Here is a 17045-nt window from a genome sequence, read left to right as displayed (position 1 = left end):
GTGTGGCAAAACTTTAAATTTGATGAAATTTGATCACCCGTTTGATTAGTAGGATGGGTACTCCAGCTAAGTATTACGAGGCGTACAAGGCAGCGTATGCCAGACTGATATCAGCCCTACCCATTAATGACATGCTTTCCGACTTAGTGACAGGAGGAGTACTGCCTGGGAAAGTAAAAGCGAGAATGGACGCCATAAGTACTGATAATAACAAGGCAAAATATATGTTAGACGAAATGGAAGGTGGACTAAAAGCACTGATTCCAGATCAATTTGAGAATCTTATTAAAGTAATGGAAAGGTTTAGTGAAGAAGAAGGTCACATTGTTGTCAAGAAGTTGGCAGAAGATATCAGAATAATGATAACTTCGGGGGGTACCCTCTCTTCATCGACAGCATTTAGAGCATCATCTGATGTAACGTCGTCAACCTCACCAGCGTTAGAATATCAGTTGCCAGCACAAACACAGGTTTGTTATCACAATAATTTTGTAAGTGTGATATTAAAAATTTCTACTTTATATTATAGCAAGCAGTCAACACAGTAGAGACTCCCATGCCTGACTTGTACAACAGAACAATAAACATCCAATGGGATAAAGGAGCTCCAGCACCAGTGGCCAGCGAAGATCATAAAGCTGTGGTTTATAATGGAGCAATTTATGTGGGAGGTGGTAGCAACAAAGATGGGCCTCTTTTTAGAGTAGATGTATACCACCCTGACGCCAATCGATGGGGAAATTCCATTGAAAGTCCACACAAACTATTTGGCTTGACTGTCTTGATGGATAAACTTCTTATGGTGGGAGGAAGGCCTAGATCTGGTGGAGTGATCAGTAAAGTACTTTATCTTGATCGTGATCGATGGTATAGCTACACTGAAATGCCAACTGCAAGATCAGGCTGTTCTGCTGTTTCCCGCCAATCAATGATGATTGTTATAGGTGGATGGAATGGTGAACGTGGAGTGTCAGTTGTGGAAGTATATGACAACACTACTGGCCAGTGGTTTAAATGTGATGACCTTCCAGTACCTCTCTACTACCTAGAGGCAAAGATAGTAGGTGACATGCTGTTTGTCATTAATGGCATCAAAGCTGGTAACCAGTGCACCAAGTCGGTTTATTTTTCCCAATTGCAAAGTACATCAAGTTGTCAGTTGAGGTGGCAAACCCTTGCAGACACTCCGTGTGCTGCAATGTCTGCAGTTGGCGTTGGTGATAGATATCTATTGGCTGTTGGAGGTCGGTCTAGGGCAAACACAGTCCATGTGCAGCAGAAGAGAGGTAGAGACTCTTCATTAACTTCTATGTCATGGAAAAACATTGGCAGCATACCAGATGTGCACTACTATGCGTCTGCGGTGTGTATCAGTAACAAAATTTTCATAATTGGCGGGAAAGATTATGAGGCAGAAATTCACAATGGTGTGTCCATCGGAACATTTTTGTAGCTGTGTACTAGCACTTTGGTGTGTGGTCAAGGTTGGCAGCTTTAATGATATGCTATGCATGTAGGAGCATTGCATTTGTACTGAACTACTTACAAGCAGTTATGCAATAATTTGTTATTCTTACATATTCACTATGAACATTGTATGCACTAATGACTAATGTAACTCAAAGCTACCTGTGGTAATTGTTTGGAATGTCCACTGATGAGCCAGGCTATTAAATGTTCATTGATGTGTGTTGTGTGGGTATAGTGACAATATGTACACACAGTATTCGTCAATGAACACATGTATCAGGGATTCATGATACTTCCGTTTTTGATTATATGTTGACCATGTGATGTGTACTGATCTGTTGAAAGGCATTGTAAATTTGTAGGTAATTTTTGTCTGTTTTGTAAGTGTTTTCTTACTAGCACTTAATAAATTCCTTCCCGAACATGCCAACCATGCTTGTGTGATCTGTGATGATGTCCACACAGCATGCATGCAGAACACACTATTTGTTGATATAAACAACTGTACTATTGTGTTTGTTGTTAGGGCAGATTTTGCAACACTCAGTTTTTTACCTTGACATATCACCAAGAGTACATACTCTTGATATCGCCATATAGAGGGAAATTTTGGCAAATAGCAAGCTAAATTGCATTTGATGAAATAAAACTCAAGCTCAATGTTTAGCTGTAAAGACAATAATGTGAGGCACTATGAGTAATTGGCGAGTAGGATTTGTAGCAAATCGCCAAATTCACCAAAGTTTTCCTTTACAAAAGCTACCCTCTATACATGGTATGTACACCCATGCAATCACCAGTAATGATCCATTAAAACATGCCTGAGATCACACTGTTAGCCTTGTGAAAGCAAAACGTGGCATAATTGACATGTAAATTAACCAGATACCACGAATTTCAGTTCCACTTGAAATTGTATTATGACGTTTCTGTAGTGGCTGCATTAGACAGGTGGACTATAGTGTATAAACTCTACACTTATGCTTTTACAGAGAGATGGCTTTTATGAACAGGTGTCCACTATGGTTTCACTGCTGGTATGTCAAAAATCCATCAGCCTCAATGCATGCGTGTTTATCACTGTTTATTAATATCAAGAACTGATGTATACATCACTGATCCATTCACCTGCAGTATATATGCTACATGGATTTTTGTCATCTAGAAATAGCCTGAATGCTTCCAACCTGCCAGGTCATTTTTGAATTCTGGCATTAAATTACAGTGGACAGTATTGGGAAAATTGAGGTCAACAGGGAAGAATGCAAGTGCTACCAAAACCTTTTACAATATTAATGGCTCCCTTTTAATACAGAAAATACACAATCAACTGTGACCAACTTGATTTATGGGCACAATCTAGCCACATCACATGACAAAGTTAAATTTCAGTACATCTGCATTAGTGACCATGCATGGTCTACTCTTCATCATATCTAAATTGCATGTTCAAATGTATGTAATACTGTTTGTATCGGTGTGAATGGTTGGCACAATTCTTTGACAATTTTGAATTCAGATTTACTGCAATTTTATATCATCCGAGGACATCTGAGATTACAGAAACACTCTAGTCTACTTTTTCAACCATAACAATACTACACAGTTAACGGGTGTCTGGATTCAGTGGAATGGAGTGGTGGACTGGAATGTTACTTAGGTAATTTCAATTAGTGGTCACCTCTTTATAAAAGACCACCTCTTTACAAAGACCATTTTTCAGTTTTACTATAGTGCTTAAAATGCTGCTATGTTGTTGTTTTAGAGTGTATCCCCATAGGATAGTCTTGTGTGCCACATGCCTAGAAAAGTGATAATCTGATTTGTAATACAGCAACATACTCCATGCAAAAACAACTTGGCTGTACAAAAATGACATGCCCCACATCAAACTAAAAGTAACTGACATTGACTTGTGCAGTCTTGCTGCATTCCTAATTAACTCTAATTGGCTAGTAATTTAGCTGCCGTTTTTTCTCCTCTACAATGACTATTCCAATTCACTAGCCAATTAGATCTACAGTGATAACATGTGGCGCACAGTTCATTGATAGGACTGTCTTCTAGGGATACACTCTAAAACAACAACATGATAATTTAGACATTAAAGTAAAACGGTCTTTATAAAGAGGTGGTCTTTGTTAGAAGGTGGTCTTTGTGAAGAGGTGATCACTAATTGAAATTACCTAAGTACCGTTCCATTCCAGTCCACCATTCCATTTTATGCACTGAATCCAAACGCTCACAGTTGACTACTATATCACAGCAGTTATTTAGTTATTAATACTTGTCCTCAACTTCACCTCTGACATATAGTCCTGCTGGGATCAGGGCCACCCAGAGAAATTAAGGAGCCCAGGGCAAAGAGTTAAAGTGGGGCCCCAGAGACAAAGAGGTTTCCATTCTGAATCACAACTTTACCGAAGCTGTAAGTTGAAGACCAAAAAAAAAAAACAAAGGTCATGACCTGCTGACAATGACAATAGCTACCTCTCACCAATCATATCTCCTTATCTATAAGCTTGCTACACTGCTCCTCTGAAGAATACTGTGACTGCTCTATTAGAGTATATCGATCTTTTAAACGGGTATTCAAGGGGCCCTTCATGGGGCCTCCTGGGGCCCCTTTCAGGATGGGGCCCGGGGCAAAATGCCCCAGTTTCCCCCCACCTGTGGGCGGCCCTGGCTGGGATATAACTATATCAAGAAGAATAACATTTAAAAGGGCATTATAGTACAAATTTTACTTGTAAATATGCCTCTTGTATATATACTGTGAATTAAGATACTGTACAATCAAGAGTCCATAGTAGAGAGGACACTGAGCTAATTGCTGGCTGGTCAGAAGTGCAAGATACAGAAACCAATATCATATGCAGAGGCTACTCAAAACATGGAAGACTTAGACTTAACATGCTCGACTTAACAGTCATGCAGAGTAAGGAGATTCCACAGGCCAGGACGCACAGAGAGTGGCGCTTACTCGAGTCCACTCTATCATGGACTCTTGGTACAGTCCCTTACTCTAATAAAGCAATCAACCTTCAGTATTGTATAACTGACTGTGTGCTGCTAATTTTCTCATGTTTGTCACAAACTTTTCATTGGGTCAACTGGGGAAAATGTTTGATAAATAAATGGATAATTTGAGAATGAAGGTATGTTTGGTAGGATAATAATTATATAGATTTAAGGTAAGATACATTCATAGTAAAACCTGCATTCACATGTGTAGTGTACTGATCTGGATAAAGTGATGACTCAGCAGAGCTTGATGATATTGTAGAACAGTAATTTTGAATGAGTTGAGATTTTAATCAGTTGTGCAGTGAGTCAGGGAATACATGAGAGGAATGACCTACTCAGCAAGACAAAGGAGTGGCCATGGAATTACAGGCTAGGACATGTAAAAACGTAGTATTGTTCCATCATGGGATCCATGAGCAATTTCAACCTATTGGTATTGGTGATAAATGGTGGGGATAAAGTATACCACTACCTTTGTTAAACCAGGTAGATATTCCTGGTCAGGACTGATGCCAATTGTGATATAAATTATAGACCTCGCCTCTGATTACATGGGTATATGAGTAAGCCGCAGGTAGTTGTGTAGCTAGCCTAGTCAGTTGTTGCATAAAATCAGTGGAACATATGCTGCATGCAGATGGACTTTTATGAATACCAGCTGAGATGTCATCACCAGGGCTATAATTATATGGGACTATACACCACAGGAACTCGTTACCATTTTGTGAACATTTTCAGTTGTCTCAAGTTCTAGAAGATTATACCCTCTATCTATTTGGCCTGTTGCTTCTATTAATTCTTTCCATTATTCTTTCTTTGCAGTCAAGAGCCCATTTTTGTGGTATGTCATTCTGCAGATCAAAAAGTTCATTCATTCAGCCTACCATTACATTACCAAGTTTACTAAAACTAAAATGTTATATTTTACTGGTACTAAAACTAAACTAAAACCTGTACTAAAACAACACTAGCTGCATGATTTCATTTATTTGGGCTTAGACTGTGAATACCAGCTGGTACCAGTGCGTCTAATAGTTATTCATGGTAGTGGGCATGCATCATCATATCGGGAAGTCATATACACGTCACACAACTTCTAGTTGTGTAGTACTGTGCCAGTAGGTCATGTTGTCCAGTAGGTCATGTTGTCCAAGCAGATTCACATACCTATTTTGTGGATCTGCAAAGACAACATGCAGCCATATGACTGACCTACACAGTAGGTTGTGGTCTTGTGGTTGACAATTGGCCATGTATAAATTGTCTAATAGCGACCACTGTGTCACTCAAGAACTTGCATTTATATTCAATTTGCAAGTGTATACATATAGGTAACGCACTTACTACTGTGGGGCTCACTCTACACCGTGACAGTCAGGGTTGATTGTCCATTCCTTAGAGCTACCAAATCCTCGAAGATCATCTGCTTGGGATGCAGAGAATTACTTGCATCCTCAATTGGTATGTTGGTGTAATGACACAACACTGGAGTCTACAGTTGCATGTGTAATGTTTAAATAGACCAATTCAGCATGAACTAGAACTTCATGAACCAGAATATGTACAACTACTGGGCCAGCAGTTGTGAATACATTAATTATGTTGTTTTCGACAGTGTACTGGTTCAATATAGCTGGTATGTTCACTGTTAACTATTGGGTCATTACTTAGTCAAAGTAGTCAGTGGCAGATCTAGGATTTATAAAGGGGGGTTTCTGAAAATTAGGTAATTTTATAATCAGAATAAAAACAATAAGGTGTCTGAAGAGATGCCCCCATGCATGCATACACAGGAAATACAGGTCACTACTAAATGTAGTGAAGGTCACTACTAAAGTCTGCCACAATACTCACTATTTTTGTGTAGTGACATTCACTACTAATTAATTTAAGAATAGTGAATGTCACTACTTAAAAATAGTGAGCATTGTAGTAAAAATTAGTAGCCAGTGAAATTCACTAATTTTGTTAGTGTGAAGTTTTAGAGACTCCAAGATTGAATTTTAGGTGCTGCAAATCCAGTGCTTTAAACTCTGAAAAAAGATGGGCAAAAGTTGTGACTAAGCTGCATAGCTTTGATTACTATAAGAGTACTTAGTGCATGACTGCTCTATTAGAGTATCTCGATCATTTCTAATGTGTGGCTTTGCTGAGTGGGAGGTCAAAGCATATAGCTATGGTCAAAGTATGAGTTTGGATGCTAGTTAAATGCAATTGCAATCACTACTAAACTAGTGGTATACACAGTATTGTGCTATGGTAAGTTGTCAATGCAGCAATAATATAGCTAGACTGGCTGCCACCAAGTTTAAAGGGGGTTCTGTAAAAACCACAGAAACCAACATAGATCCACCTTGTATGCACAGTATAAAGAGAGAAAACCATCATTAAAGATGCATGAACAGGCATGAATTACATAAATGAAATGTGGTGTGCCCTCAGACTCACTTGACCACATATGACAAATTAAATGCCAAAGGTGGGCACGGCAAGAAAAATTACTAAATTAAAAATAATTGAAGTATCACTTGGTGTGAGTCCATTCTGCACAGTCCCTAGCTAAAAATATTTTCCTCAAAGCCGAGATAGAAATTCCTACTGTATCATCGAGAAGTGACTTTGAAACTGATTGATTGAAGATGTTCACAATACAAAGCAGTGCTATCAATGAGGATGGCAATTAGTGGCCCAGAACACTAACTTCATTAGTGTCATATTGAGATGGGACTCCTAAACAATCTATCTCAGACAAGATCTGATATTCCTCCTTACACTGTTTTTGGTCTCTGGCTGATTCAAGGTGTTCTAGGGGTCAGTGAATGCCACTGAATTACTGATTTCATTGTAGAGAACAATGTCAGGGTCTGCCTGGCTGACAGCATTGCCTTTAGCAGAGCAGGGATTCCATCTGATGAAGCAAGAATTTTGGGATGCCTTGCATCTTAGATATGGCTGGAAGCTCCTGAACATACCCAGTCACTGTGTTTGTGGGGTCCCATTTTCTGCGGATCATGCTATGATTTGCAGACATGGAGGCCTCACATTTGTTCGCCACAATGCTTTGCGAAACATCACTGCAGAGTGGCTTTCCAAGACGTGTCATGGTGTGGCTCTTGAGCCACCTTTACAGCCACTTACTGGGGAGATCATTGCACCTAAGACTGCCAACCGTCAAGATGAGGCTAGGGCAGACATACATGCTAGGGGATTCTGGGGGCAGCGGCAAAGTGCCTTTTTTGACGCAAGGATGTTTCATCCTAATGCACCGAGCTACTGCAACACCAGTGTCCCCTCTTTGTATCAACGTCACGAGGCACAGAAGAAACGTGAGTATGGTGACCGTGTCAGAGAGGTTGAGCAGGCCTCCTTCACTCCCCTTGTGTTTGCGACCACTGGAGGTATGGGAAGGGAGGCAATAGTTTTCTACCGTCGTTTGGCTGACCATCTATCTCGCCGCGGCTCTACTAGTTACAGTCAGACTCTGGCTTTTATCCGATGCACATTGTCTTTTTCTCTACTTCGGTCAGCTACAATGTGCATACGTGGAAGTAGGTCCATCTCGCATCGCTCCTCTGATGCCTCTCCTGAGATGGGCCGCATTGATGAGCACAGGGACTTTTAAACTTTTAGCAATCTGGTCCTTTTTATTCAGTTGTCCAGCACGTGCTTTCTTTGTGCTGGGGGTGGTAGGCAAGGGCAGTCCATCCAGCCCGGGGGGGGGAAGAAAATGATTATCTTAATACTTTTTTACAATGTCAGGGCGGTAAGGCGTTACCATTATAAGAAGGAAGGAATAGTACTCACTACTCACAGACTCATCATAGCCGGTGACATGGTAAATCTGCACTACACTTCTGATAAGCAGGAGCCAATATGTATGTAGTTGTGATACTGACATAGCTATTCAGGAACTTCCAGCACCAGAAAGATGAAAACACACTCAGGTACTTTTTTACATCAAGATCTTCTTTTCATGGTCACGGTTGCAATTACCATCAGCTGGAATTTCCGTCTTCCGTCCGGCCACATCCGTTCAGTGTCCTCTCTGACTCTTCGGTAAGTCGTTGTGCGAGTGTGTTGCAGAATTCGACCATACACAATCCATGCAATCTGGACTCAGCTGGTAAAGCAGATAAAAACAAACAAAAAACAAGTATTCTATCAACTTCCTTATAAGAGGTCTAAGGCGGAGTCAGGGCTTACAGTCACGTGATTTTGCGCGTTCCACCCTCTGACCTCCTCCGCTTAGTGTGAATAAGACCGAATGGCTACCCCAGCAAAGTACTACGAGGCATACAAGACTGCCTATCCCAAGTTGATAAAAGCCCTTCCCATTGACGATATACTCCCTGACTTAGTGGCAGGAGGAGTTCTTCCTGGGAAGTTGAAAGCGAGAATGGACGCCATGACAGTTAGTAGTGATAAAGTAAAACTTATGTTGGATGAAATGGAGGGCGGATTAAAAGCACAAATTCCAGATCAGTTCGAGAGTCTCATTAAAGTGATGGAAACGTTTGCTGAAGATGAAGGTCATATCGTTGTTAAAAAGTTGGTAAATGATATCCGAACCACGATTAATTCTGGGGGAACTACGAGCAGGCAGACTTCTAGTGAGAAGACAACTAGGCAGACATCAGAGTCAACTGACTTTGCATCTCCTCCTGCTTATACACCATCTTCACCATCTTATACACCAGCAGCACCCACTTACACACCAGCAGCACCAAAGGTGCAGCAACAATCTCTACGTCTTGAAACTGATATGCAGGTTGGTATTAATTGTGCTGGTTATGAATTGATGCATTCCTTTGTAGCAACTCTATGTGGCAGATTCGGCTGTACCGGACTTGTGCAGTGGTTCGGCACAGATCAGATGGAAGGAAGGAGCTCCTGCACCATTTGCTGGCATAGATCATGTTCTGGTAGTGTACAATGGAGCAATTTATTGTGGAGGTGGAAGTACCAAAGATGGTCCTCTTTTTACAGTTTACGTTTACTATCCAGACACCAACACATGGGGCCCTCCTATTGACACTCCTCACAAACTATTTGGTATGACAGTCATCATGGATAAACTAGTAATAGTTGGAGGAAGGCCAGTGTCCGGTGATGTTACAGGGAAAGTACTGTATCTAGATCGAGGTCGCTGGTATGACTATACAGAAATGCCTACAGCAAGGTCTGCTTGTTTTGCTTGCACTCGTCAGTCAAACATGATTGTGATGGGAGGTTGGGATGGCCACAATGAGCTTCGTACCACTGAAGTATATGACAACACCACTGGCCAATGGTTCAAGTGTACTGATCTCCCAATACCACTTTATGATTTAGATGCCATTGTATTGGGCGACGTACTTTTTGTGATAAATGGCAATACAACTGGTGGCGACTTTACTTTAAAGACATATGCTACCTCTCTGAATACTTTGTCTAGTCGTCAGCTAAACTGGCAAGCCCTTGCAGATACCCCACAGGCTGCAATGTGTGGTACTGGTGCAGGCAACAAATACTTGTTGTGTGTGGGAGGAAGAACGAAGACCGGTAGTGTATGTGTTCTTCAGAGTGATGGTTCCAGCCTAAGCAACGCAAGGTGGAAAGTAATAGGCAGCATACCAGCTGTGCATTACTACACAGCAGCTATTTGTATGGGCAACCAAATTTTTGTAATCTCTGGAAAGGACTATGAGACAGAAATGCATAATGGCGTGTCTATTGGTACATTCTATTGACATTTCCCCTGCTTTTCATGACTATCAATAGGTTTTATTTGACAATCTAGCAAACACCTTGTCTGTTTTTTGTGTTTTCAATTTTATTTTATCATCTTAAATGACCTAATACTTCAAGGGGGTGTCACTCCAATAAGCACTGTACTACGATCTGCGACCGCGGTCAAGATCGATTTTCGATTTTTACCGTTGACTTTTATCGAAATTTTGTCTTGACCACTGACCTGTTTCCGTTTATTTTCGCTATATTTTCGTGCACTACTTACTCGCGAAGCTTTGACCGTGTTGGGAAAACAGCTTGACCGTTGTTCTTCGTGAAAAATCGGTCTTGTTCATTGACCTTTAGCTTTGACCGCGGTCGCAGATCGTAGTACAGTGTATATTGGAGTGACACCCCCTTGATACTTGTTCACCTTTTGGCGCATAGGACTTGTATAAGGCCCCTATTTGGTGATTATTAGTTTCTCATCCACCGCCCGCATCCTTCTTAAGCTACCGCATGGTAAGCCATTATTTACTCTGCGCATGCTCAGAAGAACACGTGATACCAAACTGTTATAATTTTTGTTGATGAACGCTACAATGCGCTATATATCACCAGGAGAACTGTTGTTTTCCTTAGCAAATTGCTGCAGTGCCAGTTGCAATCGTGCTCTATCGACTTCATCAAAGCAGGCTTTCAGTTGTCCGTAGAAAAACAGTTGGCGATTACGAAAACTAGGTGAAGGCCGGAAATGTTTGTAGTAAGAAAGAAAGACAATTTGGACAAGGTCTGTACATCAGTGTGTTAATATTATAAATAATGGCATAATGGTAATACCCTCCCGCCCGCATCATAACAATTAGAAAGGCTGGATGAGAAACTAATAATCACCGAATAGGGGCCTAAGCACAGGCCATTTACTTTCAATAATAGCTCAGCATGAATCAGGACAGCCCTAGGATATAGCTGACAAAGTAAGCGCTATCTGGAAATAGGTTTCGCGTTATTTACACCTCGGGTGTAAAAGATCTCTACTAATTGCTAAAAGTCACAAGTTTGGTCTTGGCCGTGTTCTCCATTTACTGTAGAGATCTCTTGATCACGTTCCGTAGGGCAAGAATTTTTCGTGGGATACAAATTTTCGTGGATTCCTGTACAAGTTGTATGGAGATCGATGTCTAAACCACAAAAATTTCTTTCCCAACGGTAGATCGTAAACCATCTGGATTGATTAAATCGCTCACTCAGCTAGATTTAACCTTTTCAGTTGCTATGCCTTCGCAGTACTGAGCCTATTGCTCACTTGTACGTGTCGGTCACCTTTGGCTCTGAAAATATCGTACAAAGGTAGAAGGACCGTCTGCATTATAAATATTTATGTGGAGGAGCAAACTGCGCTAGATTAAGGGTGGGACTGGTTGAGAACAAAGGGTGGGGCTGGCTCTTGTCTTGATTAGCAGTTTCGCGCCGCATGTGATAGCTTTTATACACCCGGATGGAATTTTATATCGTGGATTACACATCCGTTGTCATATTTTTGGGTTCGACCAAATAGCCAATCAAATGTGAGGACTTCCATTCAAATTTTGTTCTCATTGGCCCATTTTCACGTGACACCATAGACATTGGTGACCACGGATGTGCAATCCGCGATACTTAGACCTGTGAAAAGACTATAAAAGCCTGTGAATACAGGGAGCCAGAAACATGTATATGTGGAATGTGTAGATGTTGGTGGAGCGCTGAAAAAATTCCAGTAGCTAACTTGATCCCAAGCAACATGCTATTAATAGGAAGCCACAACAGCTGGAATATTTGTTAGTACAGCATTGCTTCATTAAAGCTGGTATATAGGAAATATCATCATATATATTTTAAATCTGTGTAACATTCACTGTTGGTTTCCAAAGTTGATAGTTTTAATGCTGTCATATCATATAGATGCAGAAAATTATATAGACAGATCATCCCAGCCGGATTTGAATTTTATAAAGCTTCTCTTTTTAGCTGTTTAAGGTTCTGTATCATTTATGATTATGTGCATTGTTAAAACAAAAGTGCTATGGTAGCACCTAGAACTAGAGGTGTGACTGGAGCAGGAGCACTTTTAGGAGTTACTATATACACTGTAAATTCGGAAGTATGAATTTTGTACTAAGGCAAAGGGATAACTTCTATACATGTGGTAACTTGAGTATATATGATGGTTATACTAGCACTCAGTTGCCACATGCAGGAGTCATCCCTTCGTATGAAATCCATACTTTTGAATTTACAGTGTATAGTATATCATGCAGTGTGATCATGTGGGGGGGTGCATTTATGGGGTTCTTGGGGTTCTCCCTCCGAAAGCAACAGGAATGCCAAGCTATCTATAGTTTGGCAGCACAAATTTATAGAATACATGGGAACAGGCAGTATAGCTACACTGAAATAGAAAACTTACATTGATTCGAGAACAAGGGTTTGCATTGAAAGAAGATCGAAATACTCTAATAGAGCAGTCAGATCTATTCCAATAGAGCAGTCAAAACTACTCTGATAGAACATTCCAATAACAGAATACAGTTTTTAAAACAGTTGTTAAAAGAATGATATAAATGTAATACTACAGTAACTTGAATTTTATGGAATGAGAGTTTTTCTATATATCTTGAGTTTTTGTATTTCAATTGGATAATTTTGAATAATGTATTTGGATAGTCACAAACCATGACATTTAGGACTTAAAAGGGAACCAAGCATATATTGAAAATAGTTCATACTATAATATTGATGAAATCATATAAATCTAGTAAATTCTGAAGCACTTTACAAGTTCAAAATCTATCAGCGGTTTGGAGCTGTGCCCCAACCCCCTGCACTTAATTATAACTCATTACCATGTAAATCTGGAACTCACCTTGAATACGCCCCTGATGTGCTGTGCACAGACCTGCACAGAATTGCATGCATGTATTTAGTACACTTGCTGATGCAGTTTTGACAATTGTAACAACAACTGTGCTGGTGTATTCCAAAAGTTAACAATAGCTACATTTGAATAATGTAGCAATATTAATCAACTCTGCACACTTAAAGGACATCCTGGCTGAGCTGTGGTCAACATAATATTACAAAATGTGGTTATCTCATGGTTCTCAGCTCCTGACAGACTTTATTGCAGCATGTGAAGAGTTTAAACTTTAGGATGAAACTCCATAAGGCATGCAGACAACATTAGGTGGCTAGCAGGAGATGTCCATGTAGTAGTGGAGTGGGAGTGGCTAGCTGTATCACAGATGGTTCTTTTTTACATGTTTATCCAGATACCAAGTACGTAGCTATAGCTAATTCTACTGAAACTGCTTATCACTCATTCAGCATGACAGTCATAAAGGATGTAAATGTGCTTGCAATAGTTAGAGGAAAGCCAAGATCAGGATCACAACCAAAGTATGTACACTATATATTTTTTTCCAATGCATAATGAGGTCTGGCTGTTTTGCTTGCACCTACAAAAAATCAAGGGTGGAATGAATTCTGTCATGCTGCTACAACAATACCACTGTGGTCATTCCAATCTATACATTATATTACATACATCTTTAAACATCAGAAATCCTTTCTAGAGCAGTACTGATGCAGGTATACAAATATTTGGAAGACATTCAAGGAGTGTAGCTGTGTATGTGTGCGCTGTGTGCAGAGTGATTGCTCCAGCTTGAACAATGCAAGATGGAAGAAAGTATATTAGTACCAGCTGTTCATTACTATATACATCAACTTTATTGGGTGGGCAACCAAATTTTTGTCATTGCAGGAAAACACTATAAGACAGATATACACAATGTTGTATTCACGCATAAGCCCACATTCTACAAGCTTACTGAATACTGATACATTAAGACATACACATGCAGCGATTAGTTTGATATAATACAGGCTTAGCTGCATGGCTATAAGCCTGTTGAGTCACAGCATATTGTATAAAAACTAACTGAATGAATTAAGGTTTATTGATTGAATGACCATTTACAGTGCAAGCATGTATATAGCATTCTTGTTATTTCTTAACTATACCACACTTATATAATTAATTACCATGTACAGTGGAGCCTCTCTTATCTGGGCAGTCTGGTACATACTAGTGTCTGTATCTCAACAATGTCTGTAACTAAGAAATTGCTTGCAGTAACTGTTTTGAATGCTATTATTGCTATCACTGAGTTCAGGGGCGGTGGAGCAGGCCAAAGAGTGAGGGGGCCAGGCCAGCTGTAAGCTGAAGACAAAAAAAGAAGGTAACTACCTGCTGACAATAGCTGCTCTCCACCAACTATATCTCCTTATTTATAACTACACATATGTAGCTAAGTAGCTTGCTACACTACTTCTCTGAATATTGTGACTGCTCTATTAGAGTATCTAGATCCTGACTGTTCTATTAGACCACTCCAAGATAATTCCTTGTTTCCCATTTCATTTACCTCAAAAATACATGCGGGCAGGCGGTTCATTATCCATTATTCATTATAGATATTTCCACTTATTTTTAAAATTCATAACTAACTTACAGGTAAGAATACAGTAGAAATATTTAAACTAAGAACCTGAACAGTGAATTAGCTAAATAGGCTTTCTGAATGCTAAACTAGTTACTGCTATGCAATCACAGGATAAATAGTGAATAAAATGTTCAGTTGACAGCAATAATGAATGACCATGTTGGAAGAGAATCTGCATGTGGGCAGGAAATGGGAAACAATGAATTTTCTTGGAGTGGCCTAATAGAGTATCTCGATCTTTTCTTGCAAACATTGTCCCATAAAAGTGGGGGGGCCATGGCCCCTTGGCCCCCCATCTCCACCGCTCATGAATGAGTTTTGTAGTGTATACAGTTTAGTGGGTAGATATAGAGGGGGAAGTCACTACAGAGCATTCTTGGTCACTCCCCTGGGCAGTAAAATTGTTTTATCACCTAGCAATTATAAGTGACCTGTAGAATAAACAAGCCACCTAACAGGTGAACAGAGGAAGACTGAGTGTGGCCCCGACTAGACATTGGGTGACCTGCTGTTTGAACTCTGGATTTTTTCCCTTACTTTGGCCCCTTTTCTGGTACACCTTATCAGCTATTAGTTATTAAGTCAAGTCATTGAGTCTAAGTCCTTGTAAGGCTGTAGCACATGTTGCTGTCAGACCTTCAGTGCTGGTCACTGTAAAGTGTTAATAATAACAATAATAATAAAGGGGCTATTGGAAACAGTGGAACTGTAAACCAGAAACAGAAAGTGGATAGAGTAAAACCCTTGTTAGTGGCCACCTCTTAAAGACCACCTTCTTACAAAGACCACCTCCATGAATACTTAGATATTAATAAAGGCTAAGGCATACTGACCTTATAAGATCACTTTATGGTCACCTGTCATAAAGACCACCCTCTTTACAAAGAACATCTCTGCACATTGCAATAATATCTGTTTCATGACTTGATCAAAACAGCTAGGTCAGCTAAAACAGGTATGGTTATCTCCTTATGAGACCTATCTAGCTGACACATTCTGGTGTAAACTAAGCGATGATGGTAGATGACTTGAGTAATGATCCCTTTCTATGAGTCTTGAAATACATATTTGACTATTACTATGTGAAGAGGTGGTCTCTGTAAAGAGGTGGTCTTTGACCATAAAGTAGTCTAATTATTAGACCATCAAGTATGCCTTAACTATCTGTAGAACCTAATTACAATTTATGGTCTTTGTGCAGAGGTGGTCTTTGTAAAAAGTAGGTGGAAGCAACTTTTAGGCTCCCTCCTTGTGCTTTCATCTAACCCAAACTTCATTATTGTCTATAAACTACAAGTCACGTGACTTTAATTTGGGCTGTACAGACAACGGAGGTGAGGTCCGGATAAGGGAGGTTCCACTGTACTGATATTACATTATGCTAAAGACTGCATCTATAATGTACATAATATTATATGTGCAAACTGAGGCTGCACATTATTAATAATGAGGTTTGGCTATAGTGGTAAGGTAGACTGAAATTAATAAGTGGCCAGGGTAGGCAATTATTTCGTTGAACTTTGTATAACTTTTTGCAGTTTTCAGGCATGCTAGTCCTTTGAAATATATTTGATTGTTCTATTAGAGTGTTTGATTGTAATATCAGGTGAGATTTTGAGCTTTTACCCTCAGATATGTATTTCATTCATATTATATTGGAGGTAACAGTCAATCAATTAAGAGGGCCTGCATGCTCTTATGATTCAATCGTGTGTGTGGAGGGGGGGGGGGGGGGCAGTCCCCTAATGCTACCTAAAAAGTGTATGATAGCTATACAAAATTAATAGAGTATAGCTATTGCTACAATGGTACAATACAAGGAGACCTTAAAAGGTTTGTCCACCAATAGCCAGTCTAGCTATTCATTAGTTGTGTTATTACTATGAGAGCTAGCTACTTTTCTATGTTTCTGTTTACAAATAGGCTAGTAAGAGAAATATTTAGGGTGACTACAGTGGAACTTCCTTTATCCATATCTCCATTATCCAGGCACCTCTGCTGTCTGTTCAGCCCAAATTAGTCATGTGGCTTGTACAATAATGAAGTTTGGGTTAGATGAAAGCACAAAGAGGAAGCCTAAAAGTTGCTGTTCACCTGTTAGGTGGCTTGTTTATTCTACTAATCATAACTACCACTTGGTTGCTAGGTGATAAAACATTTTTACAGCCCAGCGGAGTGACCATGAATGCTCTGTAGTGACTTAATTACTAATTAATTAACTCTCTACCCACTAAATTGTATATAGTAAAAACTGGGTTATATAGTATAACAGGCATCATTGGTTGATTACAC

The 17045-nt window shown here is 39.9% G+C and overlaps 2 protein-coding genes across 2 annotated transcripts; both read left to right on the top strand.

Moving 5' to 3' along the window:
- LOC136263175 (kelch domain-containing protein 8B-like) lies at nucleotides 1–1606 on the top strand. The gene is made up of 2 exons (XM_066057683.1): nucleotides 1–470; nucleotides 530–1606. The coding sequence occupies exons 1-2, from the start codon at nucleotides 54–56 to the stop codon at nucleotides 1451–1453; spliced, it is 1341 nt and encodes a 446-aa protein (XP_065913755.1). The 5' UTR covers nucleotides 1–53; the 3' UTR covers nucleotides 1454–1606.
- Nucleotides 1607–8696: 7090 nt separating this feature from the next.
- LOC136263780 (influenza virus NS1A-binding protein-like) lies at nucleotides 8697–10343 on the top strand. Its single transcript, XM_066058409.1, has 2 exons — nucleotides 8697–9265; nucleotides 9312–10343. The coding sequence occupies exons 1-2, from the start codon at nucleotides 8762–8764 to the stop codon at nucleotides 10224–10226; spliced, it is 1419 nt and encodes a 472-aa protein (XP_065914481.1). The 5' UTR covers nucleotides 8697–8761; the 3' UTR covers nucleotides 10227–10343.
- Nucleotides 10344–17045: the final 6702 nt, after the last annotated feature.

The sequence above is a fragment of the Dysidea avara genome, chromosome 8, assembly GCF_963678975.1.
Source record: "Dysidea avara chromosome 8, odDysAvar1.4, whole genome shotgun sequence".
Classification (NCBI taxonomy): domain Eukaryota; kingdom Metazoa; phylum Porifera; class Demospongiae; order Dictyoceratida; family Dysideidae; genus Dysidea; species Dysidea avara.
Note: the sequence above shows the minus strand (reverse complement) of the source record. Positions and strands in the feature narration are given on the sequence as shown.

Bases quoted from the DNA above. Each gene is read 5' to 3' on its own strand.
- LOC136263175 (XM_066057683.1), top strand. From the start codon at position 54: ATGGGTACTCCAGCTAAGTATTACGAGGCGTACAAGGCAGCGTATGCC. The intron at 471-529 runs GTTTGTTATCAC...TTTATATTATAG, and splicing joins AGTTGCCAGCACAAACACAG to CAAGCAGTCAACACAGTAGA.
- LOC136263780 (XM_066058409.1), top strand. From the start codon at position 8,762: ATGGCTACCCCAGCAAAGTACTACGAGGCATACAAGACTGCCTATCCC. The intron at 9,266-9,311 runs GTTGGTATTAAT...ATTCCTTTGTAG, and splicing joins GTCTTGAAACTGATATGCAG to CAACTCTATGTGGCAGATTC.